General features: G+C 53.0%; 1 protein-coding gene across 1 annotated transcript; it reads right to left on the bottom strand.

The window, feature by feature from the left end:
* Nucleotides 1–4,083: 4,083 nt before the first annotated feature.
* On the bottom strand, nucleotides 4,084–11,574 carry LOC109558685 (keratin, type II microfibrillar, component 5). The gene is made up of 9 exons (XM_019960024.2): nucleotides 11,126–11,574; nucleotides 9,203–9,411; nucleotides 8,569–8,629; nucleotides 8,330–8,425; nucleotides 7,508–7,672; nucleotides 7,120–7,245; nucleotides 6,508–6,728; nucleotides 5,748–5,779; nucleotides 4,084–5,065 (listed from the first exon to the last, which is right to left on the bottom strand). Exons 1-9 carry the CDS (start codon nucleotides 11,543–11,545, stop codon nucleotides 4,872–4,874), a joined length of 1,524 nt encoding a protein of 507 aa, XP_019815583.2. The 5' UTR covers nucleotides 11,546–11,574; the 3' UTR covers nucleotides 4,084–4,871.
* Nucleotides 11,575–11,833: the final 259 nt, after the last annotated feature.

Genomic DNA, 11,833 nt, shown 5'->3' with positions numbered 1-11,833 from the left:
CCCCAGTAGGGAATGTCAATGCTCATATACTTTCTGCTCCCTTGCCTCAGTTTTTCCTGAAGAATAAAATCATGGCCCATGCCGTTCTAACTGATCCTACCTTACTGACACTCCAGAGAAAAGAGAAGGAAGGTGACATTAATGAGCCTCCTGGAAGTGTTTGTAGGAACATCTCCTCACAGCTTCTGTTCTCTAAGAATCTTGGACAGACCTTAGTATGGGGCAGTTAACACAGGCCTCTTACGTGGGGATCCAGAATGAAAACTCAGACCTCTGGTCAGAGGATATTTGCCCCGATGGCCTGGACAGGGACAGTGGGCTCTGTGGGGACCTCTGGTGTTGCTGTTTAGTCACCAAGTCATGTCTGACTCTTTGTGACCTCATGGACTGTAGCCTGCCAGGCTCCTATGTCCATGGGATTCTCCAGGCAAGAACACTGGAGTGAGTTGCCATTTCCTTCTCCAGGGGGTCTTCCCAACTGGGGATTGAACCCACGTCTCCTGCATTGGCAAGGTGATTCTTTACTGCTGAGCCACCTGGGACTCTCTCCCCCCGCTATTCCTGCACTGACAACCCCCAAGAAGTGCCCCCAGGGAAGTCGGTTCAGAGTCCCCTCAGATTCGAGGGTGTCCTCCCTGGATGTGATGAGATGGAGAGAGGGGTTTTGGTGGATGACTTTCTTTCCCTTGTTTTACAGGAAGAACACTTATTTCTGACACCTTATGTTATTTGGGATTTTTAAAAAAAGATTTAAAAAAAGACCCAATTGGGTGGAAGATATCTTGCCCCAAGAATACATATTTGATCTCAAAATACAAAGACCTTTGAGTAGTTCTCCCTGGCATTGCCCTCCTGGTGCCTTTCAGAATGTGTCCCCACAAGACTCACTGGTCCCTGGGAAACCCGGGAGGACCCAGATGTTTTTTAGTGTGGTGGCCCCCTGGTCTCTCCTCCTGGGCTTAAAGGGTCTTTCAGGGGCTTCATCTTGGGCACTTCCTTGGTCTAGATTCCACCAAGTCTGAGCAGGGGAGAAAATTGGGCTCAGGGAGCCACTAGATCGCCTCTGTGAAGGGAAAGGAGTTGTACCAGGCCCCTTCTGCCCCAGAATGGGGTAGGGGAGGTGGGGGGTGGCAGAAATGGGGGAAGCTCTGCCTTTCCTTTCTGATGGTGATGGGGGAGGGTGTGTATATGCACATTTGTGTCTCCAGAGTTTCCTTCATTTTCAATGCAACAGCTCAACCTCTGAGTGCTGCCTTGACCCGCTCCCTTCCCTGGCAACTGACCTCTCACCACTGCTGTCCACTGCCCACTGAGGGAATAACAGCGGGGCATCCAGACAAGGGGTGATTCCCAGAAATGGTCATTTCTCATGTCCATGTCCATTCCAAAGAGGGTTAGACTTCGTGATTTCCTTGGTCATGTGGTTAATCTGTTTTTCTCACCATGCTTGGCTTCAGTTTCTGTTTCCCAAGATCCCAAGGACTGAGGCAGAGAGCAGTTGGTGACATTGGGGCTGGGAGGAATGGCCTGGGTGTGGGTGTTTGTGAGGATGGCCCAGAGCAGAGAGGATTTGCGACTCGGTGAAGGAGCGCTTGTGGCCTCCAGAAGGGACAGAGAAGACCCCGAAGTCTAAGCAGATGGAGAGCCTTTGTATTTGAGGGAAGGGCACTGAATGTTTGAATAAGAGTAGAAAATGGACAGAAGGTCTGATTTTCTCTTGATGGAGCTCTTAGCTTTTGTGGAGTTTAAAGAAAAAGTGGCGGGGGGGAGATTCCAGGAAAGCTCTGGAACCACCCACATGGGCCTGCTTTATTGTCTGGGCCCCTTGCTCTTCTGGCTTTTTCTTAATCAAGAGATTTAGATCACTTGACTTTTCCTTAAATTTTTTTTTTTGTAATGAAACTTTAATCCTCAGTTACTCTTGGAGTGTATCCTTGACTTTCTGCAAGGAATAACTCCTTTCCTTTGAAAAGAGAAGAGATGGCTCTGCATTTTTGCTGTTGAACGCAAGGGCGGGGGAGGGGAAGTTTCATCTTCATAAGCTGATGGCACCTCGGGCTGCTATGCACAGAACATGGAAACTTATTAAATAGCTGCTAACTCCCAGATTCTGGTTGTTTGACTTTTCAATGCATGATGTTATATTTTTATTTATCAGATTTAACTTTTTAGTTATACTTGAGCCAGACCCATGGTAACATCAAGGCATTTTTCCTAAAGCACAGGCTACTGCAGAGACCCAGAACCACAGGAAGTGGCAAGGCTGGAAAATGCTTATCTCACCCACCCTTAAGCTGATGCCCAGAGCATGGAGGCCACTTCTTGCACAGCGCATTACTGAGACATGGCAGAGCTGATGCTCAAATTTTGATCTCCTGACGTTTCAGCCCTGGTGACTTAACCTTTCTTGTAGATGGATGACGTGCCCTAAATTGAATGTTGGCCTACTGTGACTACGACCATGCCCTGGAGACCCATAGAGGTGGGAGAAAGAAGGGGAGGGGGCCAGAAACTTGGAGGAGTCCTGTCTGGTATCAGCCAGCAAACCGTAAACAGCAGCCGCCTCGGCACTCAGGAAGGGCCAGCAGTCTCCCTGGAGTTGCAGCCCTTTGGGCCTGAAGTGAGGATTCATCAGAATGCAGGGGACCTTAACTTTCCTTCCAGGGACAGGCTAGGGGATGGGGCAGCAGAGGAGGCCAGCAGGCGGAATAGTGATGGCTAATCTGTTCTCTAATGGAGAGATGGAGATGAGTCCAAGAGGGCTGATGTCTACACCTCTGCTCGACCAGCCTGAGTTCACCCAAACATCCCAGGCCTGACATGTTCTGGAATCCCATCTGGAACTTAGTTGGGGGCAAAGCCAGGAAGAGAAATTGCCTGGAACTTCTTCCAGAAACTTCCAGCTTGATCTAGTGTCCAGACACACCCAGTGATAGCCATGGTCTGAGCCACAAAGAAAGAGTCAGAAGTCCTCAGGGTTTGAGACGCTGTCGGGCAGGAAAGGGAAACGTGTGTGTGTGTACGAAGCAGGAGGGAAGGTGGGCAGAGGGAGCACTGAGCAAAGGCAAATAGGAAGAAGGGTGTGGAGTAGCCGATATGTCCAGGTGGGATGGTCCCTGGAGGCCTCAGAGAGCAGTCTTTCCACAAAGTAGAGCCTGAATCTGAGAAATTGAGCATCCAGGTGGAGGGGTTGTACAGGAGTGAGAAGCAAGTGTGGGAAGACGAGCTGGAGGAGACTGTGTCTGGCCTAAGGAGCACGTGCATATGCTGGGAAATTGTTTGAACCAGGTGGTAGGGGATAAGAGCCATGAGTTTGGGATTCTGGCTGTTGGGGGGAGGTGTGTGTGAGGAATGAGGAGAAAGTGGTCATGTGGGAATCTGGAGCTGTGGTCCAGGACTGAGGGGTCTGAGCTGGAATCAGGCTATGGAAGTGGAGAGGATGAGGCAGCACCACTGGGGGGCTGGGGCTGGAAGGGGCTGGTCAGCTAGAGATGGAGCGAGTGGGAGCTGAGCGTCAGACATGTTGGAGAGTTGGATGTAGTGGGAATTCCTAATAATGTGCTTTCCCAACCTTGAGAAATTTCACAGAAGTAGCACTTGGAAAAACAGCAAATGTTACAAAACTGTGCTGTGATTTTTCTTCACGTTTTTCTTAGAATAATAGCCTTGTTACAAACCCCAAGGCCAGACCCAGAAGGGAGTATGACTGGGATCATGAAAGCATGGACCTTGGAACACCAAGTCAGTGTCAGGTATGAACACTGCCTATGCACTTGCTGACTGGTCCTGAGACTATCCTAGAGGAGAATGGCCTGGGGTAAAAACAAGGAGATTTGGACTATGTCACGGTAGTGTCTTGGGGAAGAAAGATCAAAGAAAGTTTTGTAGTCTGCCATTAGAAATAAAAGCTGGACTCAGAGTGGACTCTGCACCTCAGTCCAATAGAGGCTGCAGGTCCCCTGACCCATTGCACCAGATTTTGTGTTCTGTCTTCATTCTTGTTGCTCACTCCCAGGCCATTAGGGCAACAGTCGGAGACATTGCCATTCACAAGATCACATGTCTTTGCATCGCAGCAGCATTTATTGAAACACAGATTGAGACAACCCAGAAGGCACGGCACCCACAGACAGTCATAATAAGAGGGAGACCCAGAAAGTGGCCTCCCCTTCTCCAGCCCACCTGCTCTGGATTGGACAGATTCCCCCTGCGCCGGCAGGGGGCGATCTGGAGCAACCATGGCGTTTTCTTTGAAATCTGTTAAGGTGTATTGAATAGCAAGACCTGTCCAAAGTCAAAAGAATTCCCCCCACAAGAGGCCTCTCAACTCGGACGTCACAGGAGGATTTTGGCTGGAACAGGTTAACCCAGAAGAAGGCAATCAGTTAGAGAGACAAGCAAAATACAAACTCAAATGACCAAGGGGCAATTCCTGCAGAGAACTTCCCAGCCAGGACAAGGGATCTGCTGGAGTGGGGGCGGCTTCCTCTCTGATTCTAAGGTTGAGGGAGACCTGACTGGATGGTTCGGCTTATTCCTTGTGCCAGAGGAAGACTGAGTTTTCATGATGCCCAGCTGCCCTGGGTGATTGGGAGGGTCCCAGAGAGCTTGGTGAGTAACACAAATTGGCCGCGGGAATTTAGCATTCAAATCGGAGTTGAGTGAAAGGGCTGGGAATGACTCTTTCTAACTGAAGCCTGTTGGAGAACCAGGAAAACAACTCCCTAAAAGGAGAAGGTGGTGCGGAGAGCGGCGGAGGGTCCTTCCCTTGTAGGAACACATGGAAGATTCTGGAAGCAAGCACACAATTTTTTTTTTTTTCCATTCACACACCCTTCCGTGCTGGGGGGATGCAGGCGGGGCCTCTGACTCTACGCAAAACGGACAGACCGGCTGCTCCCGCAGCTGAAGCTGGAGGCACGGGGCTGACAGGGGACGCAGGAGTCGGGCGCCAGCACTGTGATGCTGCCCCCGGTGGCCACGGGGCCCGAGGCGATCTGGCGGCCTGCGGTGGTGCTATACGTGAGGCCCCCACAGGTGACTCCACCGCGTGAGCTGCTGACACCTGTGGGAAGAGAGGGGACAGGGAGGGCTGAATGGACCGCAGTGATGTCACCAACCCCAGGACAGGCCCCCAAGGGCTTCTGCATGCATGAGCTTCCTCCTCCCCGATGAGTTTAGTGGTTCATAACTCAGATCCTGTTCTCAGCACCTCAGCCTTCTAGGGCACCCAGGCGAGAAGGAAGCAAGTACCCCCAGATTCAGTGGCAAAGCTGAAGTGAAGTGAAGTCGCTCAGTCGTGTCCGACTCTTTGTGACCCCATGGGCTCTAGCCTGCTAGGCTCCTGTCCATGGGATTTTCCAGGCAAGGGGGTACTGGAGTGGGTTGTCATTTCCTTCTCCAGGGGGTCTTCCCAACCCAGGGATTGAACCCGGGTCTCCCGCATTGGAGGCAGACGCTTTGCCATCTGAGCAACCAGGGCAGCCCAGGGGCGAAGAGGCTGCCTTATTTCCCGGGTATGCAGTTCACACATTCACCAGTGGAGGGCGCCCAAAGATGCCTTTGCTTAGTGCCTCCAGGGAGAAGGTAAGGGGGTCGTGGCGGGGCGTAGTGGGGGAGGGAGCAGGGGGCATGAAAGGCCCCCTCCCAGGTCTGGAACTTTCCAGGTCCTGTAGGTTAGGCTGTCCGGCTCAAATCTGCCCATCAATAAAGCCAGTTTTCTAGGGGGGTTTCAAGCAGGTACTTACAGACATTCACAGAGCCCACTCCTTCGCACAGCCTACAGGAAAGAAAAGTCTAATTAATTCTAAGCACTGAGCTGGATTCCTTGAGGCAGCTTCCTTGAAGCTTAGGCACAGAGAGGGCCCTGCTGTGTACAGATCCAATTCCCCGGAGGCAGGAAGTGCTCCCTAGAGTTTGCCTTAAATGCTCACACTCCTTTAACTATTCACTGACCACAGAGACAAGGCCTTCTGCTTTTCAGCAGAGGTGAGTGAAGCTATGAAATCCACGTGCTGCTTCCAATCGGAATGACTTGGCCCACCCTGGATAGTGCCGATCAGGCTTACAGAAAGCATGTGAAAGGGCCTGGTACCAATGAAGAGCTATAGCATAGACTGCATCGACCTTATAATGTACCGGCTTCCAGGGCAGGCCAAGCGGCAGCCTCCTGTAGGAAGCTACTGGAAGAGAGTGGATTTCAGAGCCACAAGTCTTGCATGAGGGTCCTGGCTCTTCTGCTTATTAACTGTGTAGCCCCGAAAAGGTCGCTGAACGCTGGGCCTTATTTCCTTATCTTTGGATGGGAAAAACAATACCTGGTTTGTGAGGATTAAAATGAGCACGGAGCACAGGCCTAATAAAGTGTTCATAAATTATTATTTCTATTGAAGCCTGAGCTGTACTAGCAGTGGGCAAAGATGCAGTTCCCACTTGGGTTCAGGGAAGTTCACCCCCAGAGGACCAGGGCCGCCTCCTTCTAGACTCCCAAGGTTTCCTCAGCCTCACCTCTGCTCCTCGCCCTCCAGCAGGCGCCTGTAGGTGGCGATCTCGATGTCCAGGCCCAACTTGGAGTTCATCACCTCCTGGTACTCCTTGAGCAGGCAGGCCATGTCCTGCTTGGCCTTCTGAAGGGCTTCCTCCAACCCAGCCAGCTTGCAGCGGGCATCGTTAAGGGCCGCCTCACCCTGCTGCTCAGCCTCAGCCACTGCGGCCTCCAGCTTGGTCCGCTGTGGGGAAGGAGATGTGAGGATGGGAAGGCGCAGCTAGGCTCATCTGAGCCAAGGGAGCTGGGGCAAGGATCCCAGAGAAAAGTTAGGTTAACCTCCTATGAGCAGGTAGTTAATGGGACTATGAACACAAGGGAGGTGATGGACACTTTTCATCATTTCTTCTTGATGGTGCTGCAGGGTGGCCAGAAGGGGGATATCAGTGATCTGGCTCATCTCAGCTCCTGTGCTGTGTGAAGTGCCAGGGCCCCAGCCCCCTCTCTGGGCCCCTGCTTCCTCACGGGCACACTCTGAGGCCTGATTAGGGCTAGACCTTTGTTCTTCTGCAGGCAAAGGGCCTGGTGCTACAGTTTTCCTGTGCTGGGTATTCAAGCCCTCCCAGAACCCATACCTGGCACTTGGCATTTTCAATCTCAGCTGTCAGCCTCTGGATAATGCGGTTCAGCTCGTTGATCTCCTCCTTGGTGCGGCGTAGGGTCTCCCCATGCCGGATCACCGTGGCCTTCATCTCCTCACACTGAGAGGAAGCAGAGAGGCTCCTGAGGCTCAGGATGGGACAGCTCATCCACTCAGGACAACTTGGATAATTGTGCAGGTTGCACAGTATTCAGCGTGTGCAACTATACATGGCCACCTTGCTCTGACACCCAAATTGAGATCTGTCTCTTTCTCGACATCCCTAAAGATCAAAGTCCCCAGGCAGAAGAAGCCTTTTCTAATCCACACTTCATATCCTTTCCAGTGCCATGTCCAGGAGGCAGGTGTTCTGGACCACTCACCTTGTTGCGGTACCAGGACTCAGCCTCAGCCCGGCTGCGACTGGCAATATCATCGTACTGAGCCTTGATCTCGGCGACAACACAGTCCATGTTCAGGTCTCGGCTGTTGTCCATCTTCACAATGACCGAGGTGTCTGAGATGTGGGCGTTGAGGATCTGGATCTCCTGGGGTGGGTGCCAAAAGCCAATGCATTTGGTTCTGGTGTCTGGTCTGGGTCACATGCTCTACCCCTGGGGGCTGTCCACTCCCTGGGGGACCCACTGGTCATGCATGATTCATGACTCCCACTCGCCTTCGTTCACACACAGGTACATCATCAGTGAAGCTGGAAGGGGCTCTAGAGATCAGCTGGGGACAGACTTTACAAATGGGGAAACTGAATCCCAGTGTATGAAAAAGGCCTGACTCAACGTCATTCAGCAGGGAAGCTCGGGTATGAATGCCAGGACTAGTGATCTGTCCAGGAATTAAGACCCCTCTCTCACTGGAAACCCACCCTACCCACCCCCCGCACTCTCCACCCCACGTATACACTTTCATATCCATGTAGAGACCTATACACACTCAGACCAGCCACAGGCACACACACGGCAACACCCAGAGACCACAAGCACAGAGAAGCCCAAGCACACACGTGCTCCACAGTCCTCGGTGCTCACGTGCACGTGTCTGTGACAGCCTCACAGTACGCCCACTTGCATGTGTGTGTGTGTTCCTTACATGCTGTCATCCCTCAGGGGGTGAATGTGCACACAGTCTCCGCTCTGGGTCCCCTCACCTTCCCTCCCCTCTTCCAGGCTGGTTGGCAGGGGCCCCCTCACCTCGTCATAGAGGCGCTTCAGGAAATTAGACTCCTCCACCAGGGCCTCCACGTTGGCCTCCAGGTCTGACTTTCGCAGGTAGGCACAGTCCACATCCTGGTGGTGGGGTAGAGAGGAGGGGGCGAGCGTGTGGGAGGAGGCCCCGGGAAGGTGCTCTGGGTGGGTGTGGCGACCAGTCCCACTGGAGGTTGTGCGCACAGAGGTGCCGCTCCCTCCCTCCCGGAGCCCATCCCCTTTACCTTCTTTAGAACCACGAACTCATTCTCCGCTGTGGCCCTCAAAGCCACCTCCTCTTCATACCTGTGTGTGAGAGAGTCAGAGGCTGGAGCTGAGGAGTCAGGGTTTGGCAGCCATCCTGGGCAAGCTCTTCTGGGAGTCAAATGGGGTGAACTCTGCAAACGTCATCCCGTTCTCTCCCCATTCTATTTGTGCATTGTTTGTGGGCTAGCCCTGTCCCAGCCTGGCTCATTCCACCTGAGTCCTGCTGCCTCTGGGATGAGATCAGAGAATGCACATTCCATGCCCAGGTCTACACTCATCTTTCCATCCATCCTAGATCCAAAGAGAACTGGTGCCACGGGCAGAGTGGATGTGGAGCCTGGGTCAGGAAGGGGAGCAGGAGGAGCAAGAAAGCCATGGAACCCCACTGGGCTTCCTTACTCCTCTGAAACCATCTCTAAGACCCATGGGCCTCCAAGGAGTTGAGGTGGAGCCAAAGAATCTGAAGAAACCTAGGCTCCTACTGCCCATCCTCTTGGGTAGCGGGCAGCCCCTCTTGGCAGACAGGCAGGAATCTTAATGAAGCTGCTTCAAGAGGGTTGTGGGCAGAGCCTTCCCCCTTAACCCTGTTACCACAGGTGGTGCCACACTCACTTCTTCTTGTAGCCCTCCAGCACCTCCTGCACGTGGTTGAGCTCTGAGGCCAGCCTCCCGCCGTCGGCCTCCACATGCTCAGCCTCCCGCCTCAGCGTCTCGATGTAGCCATTGAACAGGGGCTCCAGGTTGCTCTCGCAGCAGCGCTGGTTCTGGTAGAACTGCCACTTGGTCTCCAGCAGCTTGTTCTGCTGCTCCAGGAAGCGCACCTGCCGCCCAGAGTGGGAGAAAGAGACTCAGGAGGAGCCCCGGGAGGTGTCTGGTTCCCCAGAGTTCTCTCTTCCCCTGCCCTGGTGCCCGCTGAACAGCCGGGGCCAGGCGGGGGTTGAGCCCTGGAATCCCTACGACTCAGGGGGCCTTGCTCCCAGCCCCCCAGGGAGGCACTGTGGGTGGGAGTGACCCAGGCTTGAGGCCAAAGGTCAGATTCACATCCCAGGTCTGCCACTGTAATGGCAGCTGTCTCACCTCTGGGTGCTTGGTTTTCTCATTCCAAAACAGAGATGATAATAGTACCTTCCTTAAAGTTGTAAAGATTGAACAAGTTGCTACATGTAAAGTGTTTAGAAGAGTTTCTGACACACAGGAAGTACTCAACCAATTTAACTATGACTTTAATTACAAGTTCTTCATTTATTCATGTAAGCAACAAACATTTATTGAATACTTACTGTGTGGTCCCAGGGCTTGTGCTAAGATACACACACACACACACACACACACACACACACACCTTTATCTATGACTGCACCTACCAATCAATTTTATTCAATTCTCACAACCCTATGGGGGGAGATCTTATTTCCCCTATAGTACAGGAGGGGAAAAGGAGACCCCAAGGTATGAAATGACTAACTTATCATCTCATAATTAGTCAGGAGTCAGGATCCTACGTTCCTTGAGCCTCCTTCACCTGCCTGTCACCATGATTTATCTAGTTCAGTTCAGTTGCTCAGTCGTGAGAACCCTATGAACAGTCTGTCTAAGCAGCTCCCTAAGCTCTCAGCTTCAATTTGTTATTAAAAAAATAGAGATGGTAATATCTACTCCAGTGAGTCATTTCAAGGATTAACTGAGATCACTAAAGAAAGTGATAATAAGAAGGTCCCCCTTACTGTCCTTCACCCCAGGTCCCAGACCCGAGTCTGGTCCTATCTCCTCTGCTGGAGTAAGGCCCCATGGACAGAGCCCACACGAAGGGAGGTGCAGCTGTGACCTTTGTGGGAGGCAGCCAGAGGGCAGCTGGGGATTTCTCACCCTCTGCACCGGTGGGTCTCTTCTCGCCAGTCTAGTGGCCTCCCCTCCTCCATTCCCAGCTCTGCACCCATGAAGCAGCCTGGCAAGCCTGGTTGGTTGCCTACCACATCTCCTCGCCCACTACTGTCCTTGGAAGAATGCTAACAGCTAACATTTATCACTTTCTATGTGCCGGCACTGATTGCACAGGAGCCCAGTTAATCTTCAAAGCAAACATATGAAGCCGGTTCTATCAAGGGGACAAGCAACAGGCCTGAAGATTAGCACTGTGAGCAGAGGCGGGGAGGTGGGGAGGCGGCAGGGCTCTGAGCAGAGCTCCAACTGCTTCCCAAGCTGCCCCACCACGGGCCTTCTTTTCTCCCCACTGCCCCTCTGCTCGTCCAGCACCCAGCGCCCAATGTTTCACGGCAGCTCGGATATTCCCATGTTGTCTTGTCTCTGGAAGCGCAAACCCTTTACAGCACAGACTCAATTTCTGGACCATGCTGGGCTGCGGGTATAGATACACTTTGCTGGAATTACATGAGAAAAATAAATCCTTCTGTGAAGATTGGCCTGCATTTCCCTCCGGTGGCTGGCAGCCATACGCTGGCTCCCCTGAAGACTGGGACCTTCCTGAGGGGAAGGCAGGGCCGGGGCCATCTCTGGACCATCCCAGGCCTCACTGACCTTGTCGATGAAGGCAGCGAACCTGCTGTTGAGGTTCTTGATCTGCTCCTTCTCCTCGTGCTTCACGCACTGCGCATTGGGGTCGATCTCCAAGTTGAGGGGCGTGAGGAGGCTCTCATTGACTGACACGGTGGTGATGCAGGGAGGGCTGAGGCCGCCCACGCCGCCGGAGCGGTACCCGAAGCTGCGGCTGCAGGAGCCAGCACGGAAGCCGCCCACCGCTATGCGGGGCCCACAGGAGCCCAGGGCCGAGACGCTGCGGCTGCCAAAGCCCGTCAGTCCCCGGTAGCAGGACACGCCTCGGTAAGGGGCGGCGGTGATGCAGCAGCGGCTGCCCGTTTTGGGGGCCACAGCCGAGCAGGAGCTGAAGGTCCTGGTGACGGAATATCCTGGACTGATCCTGTAGGAACGGCACGACATGGTGTGGGTCTGAGTGGATGGAGGTTTGAGCAAGGGAGTGTTGAGAGCGGCGGGTGCGCTACGTAGGATGCTTCTGGACCCTCTGATCCTCCTCAGTCCTTTTATTGGTGGAGAGAGCTGGGGTTGGCTACATGAAAGAAGTGAAAAGTCATTTTATGTTGTTTATTGGCTTGGGGAGTTTGCCAACAACTCTCCAAGGACTCGTCTTAAAGGTGAGCTCAGCAGTGACTCCCGGCCTCCGTAAAAGTATTGAAGATGTTATTAGGGACACTGTGCGTTTGCACTTTT

The sequence above is a fragment of the Bos indicus genome, chromosome 5 (assembly GCF_029378745.1).
Source record: "Bos indicus isolate NIAB-ARS_2022 breed Sahiwal x Tharparkar chromosome 5, NIAB-ARS_B.indTharparkar_mat_pri_1.0, whole genome shotgun sequence".
NCBI classification, from domain to species: Eukaryota; Metazoa; Chordata; class Mammalia; order Artiodactyla; family Bovidae; genus Bos; species Bos indicus.
The sequence above is the reverse complement of the archived record's forward strand: the minus strand, read 5'-3'. Positions and strand labels throughout refer to the sequence as shown.